This window comes from Salvelinus fontinalis, chromosome 32, assembly GCF_029448725.1.
Source record: "Salvelinus fontinalis isolate EN_2023a chromosome 32, ASM2944872v1, whole genome shotgun sequence".
Lineage (NCBI taxonomy): Eukaryota > Metazoa > Chordata > Actinopteri > Salmoniformes > Salmonidae > Salvelinus > Salvelinus fontinalis.
In genome coordinates, this window is record NC_074696.1 from 19,102,349 (window position 1) to 19,115,646 (window position 13,298).

At 48.4% G+C, this 13,298-nt stretch overlaps 1 protein-coding gene across 4 annotated transcripts in view; it reads left to right on the forward strand.

The window, feature by feature from the left end:
• The window catches only part of LOC129830836 (neurabin-1-like), a 119,620-nt gene that overhangs the window by 78,954 nt on the left and 27,368 nt on the right, over window positions 1-13,298 (forward strand). For all 4 annotated transcript variants that reach the window (XM_055893606.1, XM_055893608.1, XM_055893607.1 and 1 more), the window contains exons 7-9: window positions 6,489-6,662; window positions 7,940-7,993; window positions 12,179-12,408. In XM_055893606.1, the coding sequence (XP_055749581.1) occupies window positions 6,489-6,662; window positions 7,940-7,993; window positions 12,179-12,408 (458 nt within the window). The remainder of the gene's footprint in view (window positions 1-6,488; window positions 6,663-7,939; window positions 7,994-12,178; window positions 12,409-13,298) is intronic.

Genomic DNA, 13,298 nt, shown 5'->3' on the forward strand with positions numbered 1-13,298 from the left:
CCGCCCCCCTGGACATTGAGGGGGCCCTGGCGTACTCCGTTCGTTCCATACTGGTTTCGAGGCGTCGGGCGAGGGGCCTTCAGTACTTCGTGGACTTGGAGGGGTATGGTCCGGAGGAGAGATGCTGGGTTCCGGTGGAGGACGTGTTGGACCCTTCAATGCTGCGGGAGTTCCACCGTCTCCGTCCGGATCGCTCTGCACCTCGCCTTCCGGGTCGTCCCCGAGGCCGGTGTCGGCGTGCTGCTGGAGCCGCGCGTCATGGGGGGGGGGGTACAACTGTCACGACTTCTGCCGAAGTCGGTTCCTCTCCTTGTTCGGGCGGTGTTCGGCGATATATATATATTGAACTGCTCCGGTTATTACCCAGCTCTGCTCTCCTGCGTCTGACTTCGCTGCCACCAGTTACGCACCCCTTACAGTATGTCTGATATATGTATGGTAATATACTGTATATGTCTGATATATGTATGATAATATACTGTATATGTCTGATATATGTATGGTAATATACTGTATATGTCTATGTATGGTAATATACTGTATATGTCTGATATATGTATGTGTCCCCGCCACCCAGCACATCATGATTAGATAGATAGAAAATCAGAGAGGGATTTAGAATGGCATTTGGCAGTGTTGTGAAGTAGTATCACGTTTCAGGTGAGACCCAGGTGCAGACAACGTCAAATTAACAACAGTTTATTAATCCAACAGGGGCAGACAAAAGACAGTTCAAGGCAGAAAGGGGTCAGTAATCCAGATAGGTGGTGCAAAGGTACAGGACGGCAGGCAGGCTCGGGGTCAGGGTAGGCAGAGGTCAGTAATCCAGATAGGTGGGGAAAGGTACAGGATGGCAGGCAGGGTCAGGCCAGGCAGAAAAGGTAAAAACCGGGAAACTAGAAAACAGGAACAATCGTGTGACAGGAACAGCGGGAGAACAGCTTGGCGAAACAAAACGAACTGGCAACAGACAAACAGAGAACACAGGTATAAATACACAGGGGATAATGGGGAAGATGGGCAACACCTGGAGGGGCGTGGAGACAATCACAAAGACAGGTGAAACAGATCAGGGTGTGACAAGTAGGTTATTGGTGTGTGTGTTTGTATGTGTGTGTATCAGACCTGGGATAGCTATAGTTTTAACTATGCTTTGTGTAAAGCAGGGGTTGGAACAAAAACATTTGCCTATCGTTTCGTTCTGAACAGAACCAGTATGTTCTGCGTTCCATTCCACTGTTCCGAGCAGCAAAATAAAGTTATGAACCGGTTCTAACAACAAAAAAAGTAACGGTTTAAATGGTTATTTTCTGTTCCTTTTTAAACCTCTGAAATCAAAATCACTTTCATTCCTGGTTCTAATTCTGTTCCTTGAAAATATTTGTTATTTTCCGGTTTTCGGTTCTGTTCCCTGAACCGGTTCCAACCCCTGGTGGAAATGAACTATACTGAACACAAATATAAACGCAACATGCAGCAATTTCAACGATTTTATTGAGTTAAAGTTCATATAAGGAAATCAGTCAATTGAAATAAATGAATTAGGCCCTAATCTATGGATTCCCCATGACTGGGAATACAGATATGGATCCCTTGGTCACAGATACCTTAAAAAAAGTTAGTATCAGAAAACGAGTCAGTATCTACTGTGACCACCATTTGCCTCATGCAGCGTGACACATCTTCTTCACATAGAGTTGATCAGGCTGTTGATTGTGGCCTGTGGAATGTTGTCCCACTCCTCTTCAATGGCAATGCAAAGTTGCTGGATATTGGCGGGAACTGGAACACACTGTCGTACACGTCGATCCAGAGCATCCCAAACATGCTCAATGGGGGACGTGTCTATAAGTATGCAGGCCATGGAAGAACTGGGACATTTTCAGCTTCCAGGAATTGTGTACAGATCCTTGCGATCCATGCTGAAACATGAGGTGATGAATGGCACGACAATGGACCTCAGGATCTTGTCACTGTATCTCTGTGCATTCAAACTGCCATAGATAAAATGCAATTGTGTTGCAATTGTCTATAGCTTATGCCTACCCTTACCATAACCCACCACCACTGGGCATTCTGTTCACAACGTTGACATCAGCAAACCGCTCAGCCACACGACACCATACACGTGGTCTGCGGTTGTGAGGCCAGTTGGACGTACTGCCTAATTCTCTAAAATGACGTTGGAGGCGGCTTATGAGAAATTGACATTAAATTCTCTGGCAACAGCTCTGGTGGACCTTCCTGCAGTCAGCATGCCAATTGCATGCTCCTTCAAAACTTGAGACTGTAAGGATCAACGCTGGAGACGAGAAGCATTTACTGGAAAACGAACATCAAACCAAAACAAGAACATTGTCTGGACAGGGGGAACAAAACGACATAAGGACAATAATGCTGACACAGGGCACCAACTGAGGAACATACAGATATAGAAGGGCAATCAACAAAGTAATGGAGTCTAGGTGAGTCCAATATTGCGCCGCTGCGCATAATGATGGAGACAGGTGTGCATAATGAAGGGCAGCCTGGCGCCCTTGAGCACCAGAGAGGGGAAACGGGAGCAGACATGACAGCTCCCCCCCTCTAGGGGCGCCACCCAGCTTCCCACCTGGGCGAGCATGACGGGCCGGCCGAGGCATGGGAGCTGGACAAGCTGGCTGAGGCGTAGAAGCCCGACTATCCGGCTGAGGCGTGGGAGCCTGGCGAGCCGGCTGAGGCGTGAGAGCCTGACGTTCCAGCTGAGGCGTGAGAGCCTGACGTTCCAGCTGAGGCGTGAAAGCCTGACGATTACCGCTGAGGCGTGGGAGCCTGACAAACCGGCTGAGGCGTGGGAGCTTGATGGGCCAGCTGAATCATGACGTGGGGTGGGTGTCTGCCAAGCCAACCGGGGCAAGAAGACCTCTCAAGCCAGCTAAGGTTTGGAAGCCCGACGAGCTAGCTGAGGCCCCCTGGTTCCATCGGCGACGGCACCTGACGAGCCGTCATCAATCAAAGCAAAAAACAAAAACTCCCTGATGCTTCCTTTAGTGGTGTCAGCATTCTGTACCTCTCAACTCTGGAGACCAGAAGCAAGTACGGGGAGTGAACATTTACTGGAAAACGAACATCAAACCAAAACAAGAACATTGTCTGGACAGGGGGAACAAAACGACATAAGGACAATAATGCTGACACAGGGCACCAACTGAGGAACATACAGATATAGAAGGGCAATCAACAAAGTAATGGAGTCTAGGTGAGTCCAATATTGCGCCGCTGCGCATAATGATGGAGACAGGTGTGCATAATGAAGGGCAGCCTGGCGCCCTCGAGCACCAGAGAGGGGGAACGGGAGCAGACATGACAGCTCCCCCCCTCTAGGGGCGCCACCCAGCTTCCCACCTGGGCGAGCATGACGGGCCGGCCGAGGCATGGGAGCTGGACAAGCTGGCTGAGGCGTAGAAGCCCGACTATCCGGCTGAGGCGTGGGAGCCTGGCGAGCCGGCTGAGGCGTGAGAGCCTGACGTTCCAGGGAACAAAATGACATAAGGACAATAATGCTGACACGGGGAACCAACTGCGGAACAGACAGATTTAAGGCAATCAACAAAGTAATGGAGTACAGGTAAGTCCAATATTGGGAAGATACGCGTAATGAAGGTGACAGGCGTGCGTAATGAAGGGCAGCCTGGTGCCCTCGAGCGCCAGAGAGGGGGAGCGGGAGCAGGCGTGACAGAGACATCTGTGGCAATGTGTTGTATGACAAATCTGCACATTTTTAGAGTGGCTTTTTATTGTCCTCAGCATGAGGTGCACATATGTAATGATCATGCTGTTTAATCAGCCTCTTGATATGTCACACCTGTCAGGTGGATGGATTATCTTGGTAAAGGAGAAATTCTCACAAACAGGGATGGAATATTTTTTTCTTTATGGAACATTTCTGGGATTTTTTATTTCAGCTCATGAAACAAGGGACCAACACTTTACATGTTGCGTATATATGTTAGTTCAGGGTATTTTTCAAGGAGAACAAATAATTACTTTGAAGGTGACTACAACTATTTGAATACAGATCCCCAAAAAGTAAAACTTTTTAAAACTATTTAAATGTTGCTATCGTAATAATCACAAAGTTACTACAACTTGATGTCAACTGACAATTGTATGCAGTCACTACTGTAAGTCGCTGTGGAGCGTCTGCTAAATTAGTAAGATTTAAATGTAAGTGTTACTGTATTACCTTATGTCACTCATTATTAAAATATATTTGTTAGTCATTTTGAAGCTGCAAAAGTGGTGTACTCTAATGTTGAGGTGATTCCATGTCCCTCATTTAATTCTAGGCTATAAGATTCATGTCTAAGAGCCCTCTAAAACATGTGCTCATGATCATATATTTAGACTAATTCCACTAACTGCTGTAGTTTTTGGTTCTAATTCAAATATTTGGCAATATCAAAGACACTAATTGCCTTTTAGTTTAAAGTATGAACTATATTCGACTACCTCAAGTATTTATGTGTATCTATGCGTGATGATTTCATATACAACATTTTTATTTGGCCAAACGTCCATTACTGTTTGTCATTCATTGGTGGATGGATTGTTGTCACTGAGAGGGTTGTATTGCATGTCTGTGTGTACTGGGAACACCAGCCAAACCAAAAGCTCCACAGCTTTCTGATATTATCAGTCCCAAGCTGTGTTTAGGGTGAATAATGTGACATGTGGTAGGAACTTAATGTAATATTTATGGAGCTATTGATATTAATGCTGTCATTTTATTGCAGAGCGTAGATCATCTTACAGAATTCATAATTGTTTACCATGTCGGTTATGCATAATGAATGTTTTGCTAGTTTCAATTCAGTGTGGAGTCCCCAGTGTAGGTTCCCATGCACCGTTTTGACTGCCTGGGGTAGCTATGGATTCTGTAGGAATGTCGGACATATTAGTAATGGTAATTCAATCATCACTATTATACTGTGTGCTGTCAGACTGTAAGACATAATGGCACCCTATCCCCTATATAGTGCACTACTTTTGATGAGAGAGAGAGAGACACCGGGTTAAATCTCTGACTGGTCAGCCCTGAGTAAGTCAGCAAGGCTTTAGATGTGTCTGTCCAGATCGTCAGCCATGTAAACACACATACACTATAAATGCACTATAGCAGATATTTGTTGAAAGCAGCAGGAGAGAAATCTTCTGCTGTACCATAACAAAGCAAGCACCAGATGTTTCTAATAATGTTTCTGTGTGTGTATGTATGTTTGTTTGCTCGCCATCTCTGTAAGCTCCAGCACCAGTGTATCTGAGGTGTCAATCGCCCAGTGTGATTCTGGCAGAAGGACCAGAGAGAGGATGCCAGGATGGATCATTCGATCCTGGGTAGAGCAGGCCCTGGGTCTGCTTGGCTCTCCCTGCCTGGCTCTCTGCAACCAGATCTGAGGCTGCTGCAGTGCGGAACTCCTCTTTATAAGCATGTCTGTCTGGATCACTTTAGTGAGGCTGCAGGGAAGAGAAGCACATAGAGTATCCTGCTGTGGCTGTGTTCTAGACCACACATACTGCACAATCATCCCTCTTCCTTACTTACCCCCCTGTAACCGTAACTCTGACCCTCTCCTCATCCCCCATTCCTCAATCATCCCCCTTCCTCACCTTACCTCATCCCCCAGCTTTACCTATACCCCCCTAACCCTGACCCTGACCCTGACCCTCTCCTCAAACCCCATCCCTCAATCATCCCTCACCTCACCCCCCAGCTTTACCCCCTATCCCTGACCCTCTCCTCAACCCCCCATCCCTCAATCATCCCTCTTCCTCACCTCACCCCCCGTCTTTACCTACCCCTGCAACCCTGACCCTCTCCTCACTCCCCATCCCTCAATCATCCCTCTTCCTCACCTCATCCCCCGTCTTTACCTACCCCTGCAACCCTGACCCTCTCCTCAACTCCCCATCCCTCAATCATCCCTGTCCCTCTCACTTTGACAGGACCCCTGTCATCCTGTACCCAGACCGGACAACTGGTCTCTCGCTCACTCTCGCTAAGTCTCTTTCTCTCTCTCCTTTCCTCATAATAACACAGCCAGTTATGAATCAGTTATGAACTTAACCATCCTCTCAGTGCTGTTGAGTTTTGGAGACATTATTGTGAAGCACAGAGCCTCTGCCTTCCCCTTCCATCCCGAGAAAGAGAGCTGAATTTACAACCTTGGCTGAGAGAAAGCTTACACTGGTGTATTTGTTGTCCTCACTGTAAAACATATTAATCGTTTTCATTATCAAATGCAACATTAGAGGGGCAGGCAGCGCTTCTTAAAATAGGAAGGGATAAGTCAATGAAAGTTAGACCAAGTCAGAACAAAGAAAGAGAAGATGAAAACAGTAAACAAGCTTTAGATACATAATACTGTGTGTTCCCAGTGACATGTACGACTAGTTATGGAATGGATTCTCATTTCTCATGTTGTGTGTGTGTCTGTGTGTGTCCTCAGACTGGGGAGTACGCCACTGATGAGGAGGAAGAGGCGGGGCCGGCCGCGGACGGTGGTGGGGATGAGGAGGGTGACGGGGAGAAGAGCATCGAGGTGTTCGATTTGCCAGAAACGGATGACATCATTTCCCCCTCAGAGTTGGACGCAACCAAACTCTACCAGACATTCAGAGAGGTCACTCGAACACCCCTTTCATTTGTCTATTGTATTTATTTGATTCTATTCTTCTGTCTATTTCATTAGTCTAAGTATTCCAGCACTCTAAAAAAATACAGAAGTTCCAACAAAAACATCTTATGTATTTTCCTCACACTAATATCACTAATACTGTGGCTTGGAACTTTGTACAACAACTATTTCTCGTTCCTGATTGCAACAAAGTCAAAGAGTAACAAATGACTGAAATGTAGTTTTTGGCCGTTACTTTTTTCTAGAGCCCATTTTCATTTTTAAAGGACCCAACCTGCTAGTAATATTGATTGAAAAGCCTTACTAGCACTGCTGGCACCAGAACATTTTGTCCCTCACTCCCCACTTGTGACACATTCAACAAATTGCCTGAGCTGCACTGCGGTGTTCTGGATATTGAGTGAGAAATCATGTAATCTCTTCTGTCCCAAGACCTCTACTCTCTCTCTCTCTCTCTCTCCCCCTTTCTCTCTTTAGCTTTCTCTCTCTCTCTTCACTTTCCTCAACTGCCTCTCTTTCTTCACTTCTCTCTTACTAACTGTATGTAGTTCCTATATCCCTTTCGCTTTCTGTCACTCACTCTCCACGTTTCTCCCTCTGCCTACTGACTCTCCCTCTATTTTGGACCTTTCTATCACTCCCTCTACTTTGTACCTTTCTCTCTCTCCCTCTACTTTGTACCTTTCTCTCTCCCTCTCTACTTTGTACCTTTCTCTCTCTCCCTCTCTACTTTGTACCTTTCTCTCTCGCCCTCTCTACTTTGTACCTTTCTCTCTTTCCCTCTCTACTTTGTACCTTTCTCTCTCTCCCTCTCTACTTTGTACCTTTCTCTCTCTCCCTCTCTACTTTGTACCTTTCTCTCTCTCCCTCTCTACTTTGTACCTTTCTCTCTCTCCCTCTACTTTGTAGCTTTCTCTCTCTCCCTCTCTACTTAGTACATTTCTCTATCTCCCTCTCTCCCTCTACTTTGTACCTTTCTCTCTCCCTCTCTACTTTGTACCTTTCTCTCTCTCCCTCTCTCCCTCTACTTTGTACCTTTCTCTCTCTCCCTCTCTACTTTGTACCTTTCTCTCTCACTCTCCTTCTTGGTCTCCTGTTCTGTGAGTCTCTCCCTGTCAGTGGTAGAGAGTGCTGTCATGCATGGGCTGGGCTGTGTGGCTCTTCTCAGTGGTTGTGTGTGTGCATGAGGCTTGTCCAGCACAGAGGCTGCGCAGCCAAGTGTTTGATCATCAGATCGACCTCCTCCCTTTCTACTCCCTCAGCTGCAGATCAAGCACACTGTCACCGAGGCAGAGATACAGAAGCTCAAAAACAAGGTAAGAAATGTCCCCTGCTGTCATCTCTAAGATGAATGGTATAAAAGGCAAATTAAGTGCAATAAACGCATGAGAAATAGACATATGTTTGGAAAAAGGACATCATTGGACAGTGCAGGGTATAATAGTTTCTATTTTAAGTTTCTGAATATTTAAGGCAATTGCATGTATATTTCAGCAGTTTATCTTCACTGCATGGCAGAGTTGCCTCTTGCAGTTTCATGTCAAAGGTGTCTGGGCAGTGAGAGAGCCAGTGGTTAAGTGAGAGTGACATGCAAGCAGGCATAGCTTTCTAAAAGTTTCTGGTTTATCCTCCCTCTGCATCCTCACGAGGACAGCTTAGCTCAAACTGCAGGAAATGATTTAGAGATATTAACTGAATTCAATGAGTGGATTTATTGAAATTGAAAGATAAGCTTGTTGGTGTAATACTCTGAGCCTGAGCTGCTCTGGTGGTCCTTGGGAGAGGGTTGCTTTAGAAGTTTGCCCTGAGGAGTAGAAAGATTTAATACAATACCAATGTTTAGAAGGAGGTCACACCAATAAACTAAGCTCAACGAAGGGCTTGTCAGTACATGGTCTGTTAGTTTCTCTCCGTTGTGAAGGCTGGATAGTAAGCCTTAAGTCAAGTATATTATGGTGCTATATATTTTATGTTATGTGTTTAACCCATAGCACGGTCTCTTTTTTAGTGTTGACTATCATACTGTACCTGTCATGTTCCTGACCTGTTTTCTGTTTAGTTTTGTGTGTTAGTTGGTCAGGACGTGAGTTTGGGTGGGCATTCTATGTTGTCTGTTTCTATGTTGGTTTAGGGTTGCCTGGTATGGCTCTCAATTGGAGGCAGGTGTTTGGCGTTCCTCTAATTGAGAGTCATATTTAGGTAGGCGGTTCACAGTGTTTGTTTGTGGGTGGTTGTCTCCTGTGTCCGTGTCAATGTTTGCACCATACGGGACTGTATACGGTTTGTTCATTTCATGTAGTCTGTTCCTGTTCATTTCGTTCGTCACGTTGTATGTAAGTTCGTCGTTCAGGACTGTCTACTTTCGTTTTGTTATTTTGTATCATTTTCAAGTATAGTTCGTTTTGTCTTGTTAAATAAATTCATCATGTCATTTCAACGCGCTGCACCTTGGTTCAATCCCTGCTCCTCCTCTTCTGATGAAGAGGAGGAGGATTACCGTTACAGAACCACCCACCAATCCAGAACCAAGCAGCGGTTTAAACGGAGTAAGGGACAGCGCAAGAGGGAGGAATGGACTTGGGACGATATATTGGACGGTAAAGGTTGCTACACATGGGAGGAGATCCTGGCTGGAAGGGATCGCCTCCCATGGGAACAGGTGGAGGCACTGAGGAGAGCAGAGGCTACTGGAGTGAAGAACCGGAGTTATGAGGGGACGCGTCTTGCACGGAAGCCCGAAAAGCCCGTGAGTAATTCCCAAAAATTTCTTGGGGGGGGGGGCTAAGGGGTTGTGGGCCAAGGGCAGGTAGGAGACCTGCGCCCACTTCCCAGGCTAACCGTGGAGAGCGGGAGTACGGGCAGACACCGTGTTACGCAGTAGAGCGCACGGTGTCTCCTGTACGTGTGCATAGCCCAGTGCGGGTTATTCCACCTCCCCGCACTGGTAGGGCTAGATTGGGCATTGAGCCAGGTGTCATGAGGCCGGCTCAACGCGTCTGGTCTCCAGTGCGTCTCCTCGGGCCGGCATACATGGCACCTGCCTTACGCATGGTTTCCCCGGTTCGCCTGCATAGCCCAGTGCGGGCTATTCCACCTCGCCGCACTGGCAGGGCGACCGGGAGCATTCAACCAGGTAAGGTTGGGCAGGCTCAATGCTCAAGAGAGCCAGTACGCCTGCACGGTCCGGTATTTCCGGCGCCACCTCCCCGCCCCAGCCTAGTACCTACAGTGCCTACATTACGCACTAGGCTACCAGTGCATTTCCAGAGCCCTGTTCCTCCTCCACGCACTCTCCCTGTAGTGCGTGCATCTAGCCCGGTGCCTCCAGTTCCGGCCCCACGCACTAAGCTACCAGTGCGTCTCCAGAGCCCTGTACACACTATATATTCTCCCCCTACTAATCCTGATGTGCTTGTCCTCAGCCCGGCGTCACCAGTGCCGGTACCACGCATCAGGGGTAGAGTAGGCTTTGAGGATACAGTGTGCCCTGTCCCTGCTCCCCGCACTAGTAGGAAGGTGCTTATCATTAGCACGGTGCCTCCAGTTCCGGCACCACGCACCAGGTCTACAGTGCGCCATATCCGGCCAGAGCCATCCGTCTCACCAGCGCCATCTGAGCCATCCGTCTCCCCAGCGCCATCTGAGCCATCCGTCTCCCCAGCGCCATCTGAGCCATCCGTCTCCCCAGCGCCATCTGAGCCATCCGTCTGCCATGAGCCTGCAAAGCCGCCCGTCTGCCATGAGCCTGCAAAGCCGCCCGTCTGCCATGAGCCTACAGAGCCGTCAGCCAGACAGGAGCCGCTAGAGCCATCAGCCAGACAGGAGCCGCTAGAGCCGTCAGCCAGACAGGATCTGCCAGAGCCGCCAACCAGACAGGATCTGCCAGAGCCGCCAACCAGACAGGATCTGCCAGAGCCGCCAACCAGACAGGATCTGCCAGAGCCGCCAACCAGACAGGATCTGCCAGAGCCGCCAGTGAGCCATGAGCGGCCAGAGCCGCCAGTGAGCCATGAGCAGCCAGAGCCGTCAGAGAGCCATGAGCAGCCAGAGCCGTCAGAGCGCCATGAGCGTCGAGAGCCGTCAGAGCGCCATGAGCGTCGTGAGCCGTCAGCCTGCCATGAGCGTCGTGAGCCGTCAGCCTGCCATGAGCGTCGAGAGCCGTCAGCCTGCCATGAGCGTCGAGAGCCGTCAGCCTGCCATGAGCGTCGAGAGCCGTCAGCCTGCCATGAGCGTCGAGAGCCGTCAGCCAGCCATGAGCTGCCCTTCAGCCTGAAAAGGCTAGATACCCAGAACTGCCCAGCAGTCCAGAGCTGTCTCTCTGTCCGGAGCTGCCCTTCAGTCCGGAGTTGCCCCTCTATCCTGAGCTACCTCTTTATCTTGAGCTACCTCTCTCTCCTAAGCTATCCCTCTGTCCTGAGCTACCTTGTCCCAGAGCTGTCCTTGATTCTGGTGTTGCCCCTAAATTTAGGTGGGGTTATTTGGAGGGTGGTCATTGTGGGGAGGCTACGGAAGCGGGGATTGATTATGGTGGGGTGGGAACCACGCCCGGAGCCTAAGCCACCACCGTGGTCAGATGCCCACCCAGACCCTCCCCTGGACTTTTTGGTGATGCGTTCGGAGTACGCATCTTGAGGGGGGGGTTTATGTCATGTTCCTGACCTGTTTTCTGTTTAGTTTTGTGTGTTAGTTGGTCAGGACGTGAGTTTGGGTGGGCATTCTATGTTGTCTGTTTCTATGTTGGTTTAGGGTTGCCTGGTATGGCTCTCAATTGGAGGCAGGTGTTTGGCGTTCCTCTAATTGAGAGTCATATTTAGGTAGGCGGTTCACAGTGTTTGTTTGTGGGTGGTTGTCTCCTGTGTCCGTGTCAATGTTTGCACCATACGGGACTGTATACGGTTTGTTCATTTCATGTAGTCTGTTCCTGTTCATTTCGTTCGTCACGTTGTATGTAAGTTCGTCGTTCAGGACTGTCTACTTTCGTTTTGTTATTTTGTATCATTTTCAAGTATAGTTCGTTTTGTCTTGTTAAATAAATTCATCATGTCATTTCAACGCGCTGCACCTTGGTTCAATCCCTGCTCCTCCTCTTCTGATGAAGAGGAGGAGGATTACCGTTACAGTACCTGAGTTTCCATGGCAAAAAGAAAAACACAATGCAGACTAAAGTCTGTGTTCCTTTAAAACCTATTGTGTGCTATAGCTTGAAAAATTAACAAATGTTTCTTCCAACATTAGGACTATTTCCAAAGAAATATTGTCATCTTCATGTTTTGTTTGCTTTGCTTACTTACTTCCTAGTATCAAAGTACTGGTATCGTGACAACATGTAATACCATAGTGTGTCTAGTCAGTCAGCTGGCTTGTGCGTTACAGTATTTGGAAATCTGTCAATACTGTATTTGTGTTCCACTGTTTGTATTTAATGATGTGCCTAGTGGTGGGTGTAGGCCGTGTTGGTGTGTGAGTGTAATACCATGCTTATCTGTGCTTGTCTATCCCAGCTTGCTGTGGTGGAGAGGGAGAAGGCACGCTGGGAGAAGGAGAAGAGCCAGCTGAAGGCCAGCATGGAGGAGAACAAGGAGAGGATGCTGAAGCTGGAGAGTTACTGGATCGAGGCCCAGACCCTGTGCCACACGGTCAACGAGCACCTGAAGGAGGCCCAGTGCCAGTACACCACCCTAGAGAAGAAGTACAACAAGGCCAAGAAACTCATCAAAGACTTCCAGCAGAAGTGAGTCAAAGTCTGGTACTAAACTGGTCTAAATTAGACAATATACTGGTTCAATATACTGTATCATTCTTAGCCTTGGTAAGGCTTGTTATGTTACGAACCCAGGTTCTATCCCCTATTCGGGAGTTACTCATCCCCAGACGTGTTGCTCTGGTCTAGTCAGTACCTAGCCACACACTCCAGACGTGTTGCTCTGGTCTAGTCAGTACCTAGCCACACACTCCAGGCGTGTTGCTCTGGTCTATTCAGTACCTAGCCACACACTCCAGACGTGTTGCTCTGGTCTAGTCAGTACCTAGCAACACACTCCAGACGTGTTGCTCTGGTCTAGTCAATACATAGCCACACACTCCAGACATGTTGCTCTGGTCTAGTCAGTACCTAGCCACACACTCCAGACGTGTTGCTCTGGTCTAGTCAGTACCTAGCCACACACCCCAGACGTGTTGCTCTGGTCTAGTCAGTACCTAGCCACACACTCCAGACGTGTTGCTCTGGTCTAGTCAGTACCTAGCCACACACCCCAGACGTGTTGCTCTGGTCTAGTCAGTACCTAGCCACACACTCCAGGCGTGTTGCTCTGGTCTATTCAGTACCTAGCCACACACTCCAGACGTGTTGCTCTGGTCTAGTCAGTACCTAGCCACACACTCCAGACGTGTTGCTCTGGTCTAGTCAGTACCTAGCCACACACTCCAGACGTGTTGCTCTGGTCTAGTCAGTACCTAGCCACACACTCCAGGCCTGTTGCTCTGGTCTATTCAGTACCTAGCCACACACTCTAGACGTGTTGCTCTGGTCTAGTCAGTACCTAGCCACACACTCCAGACGTGTTGCTCTGGTCTAGTCAATACCTAGCCACACACTCCAGACATGTTGCTCTGGTCTAG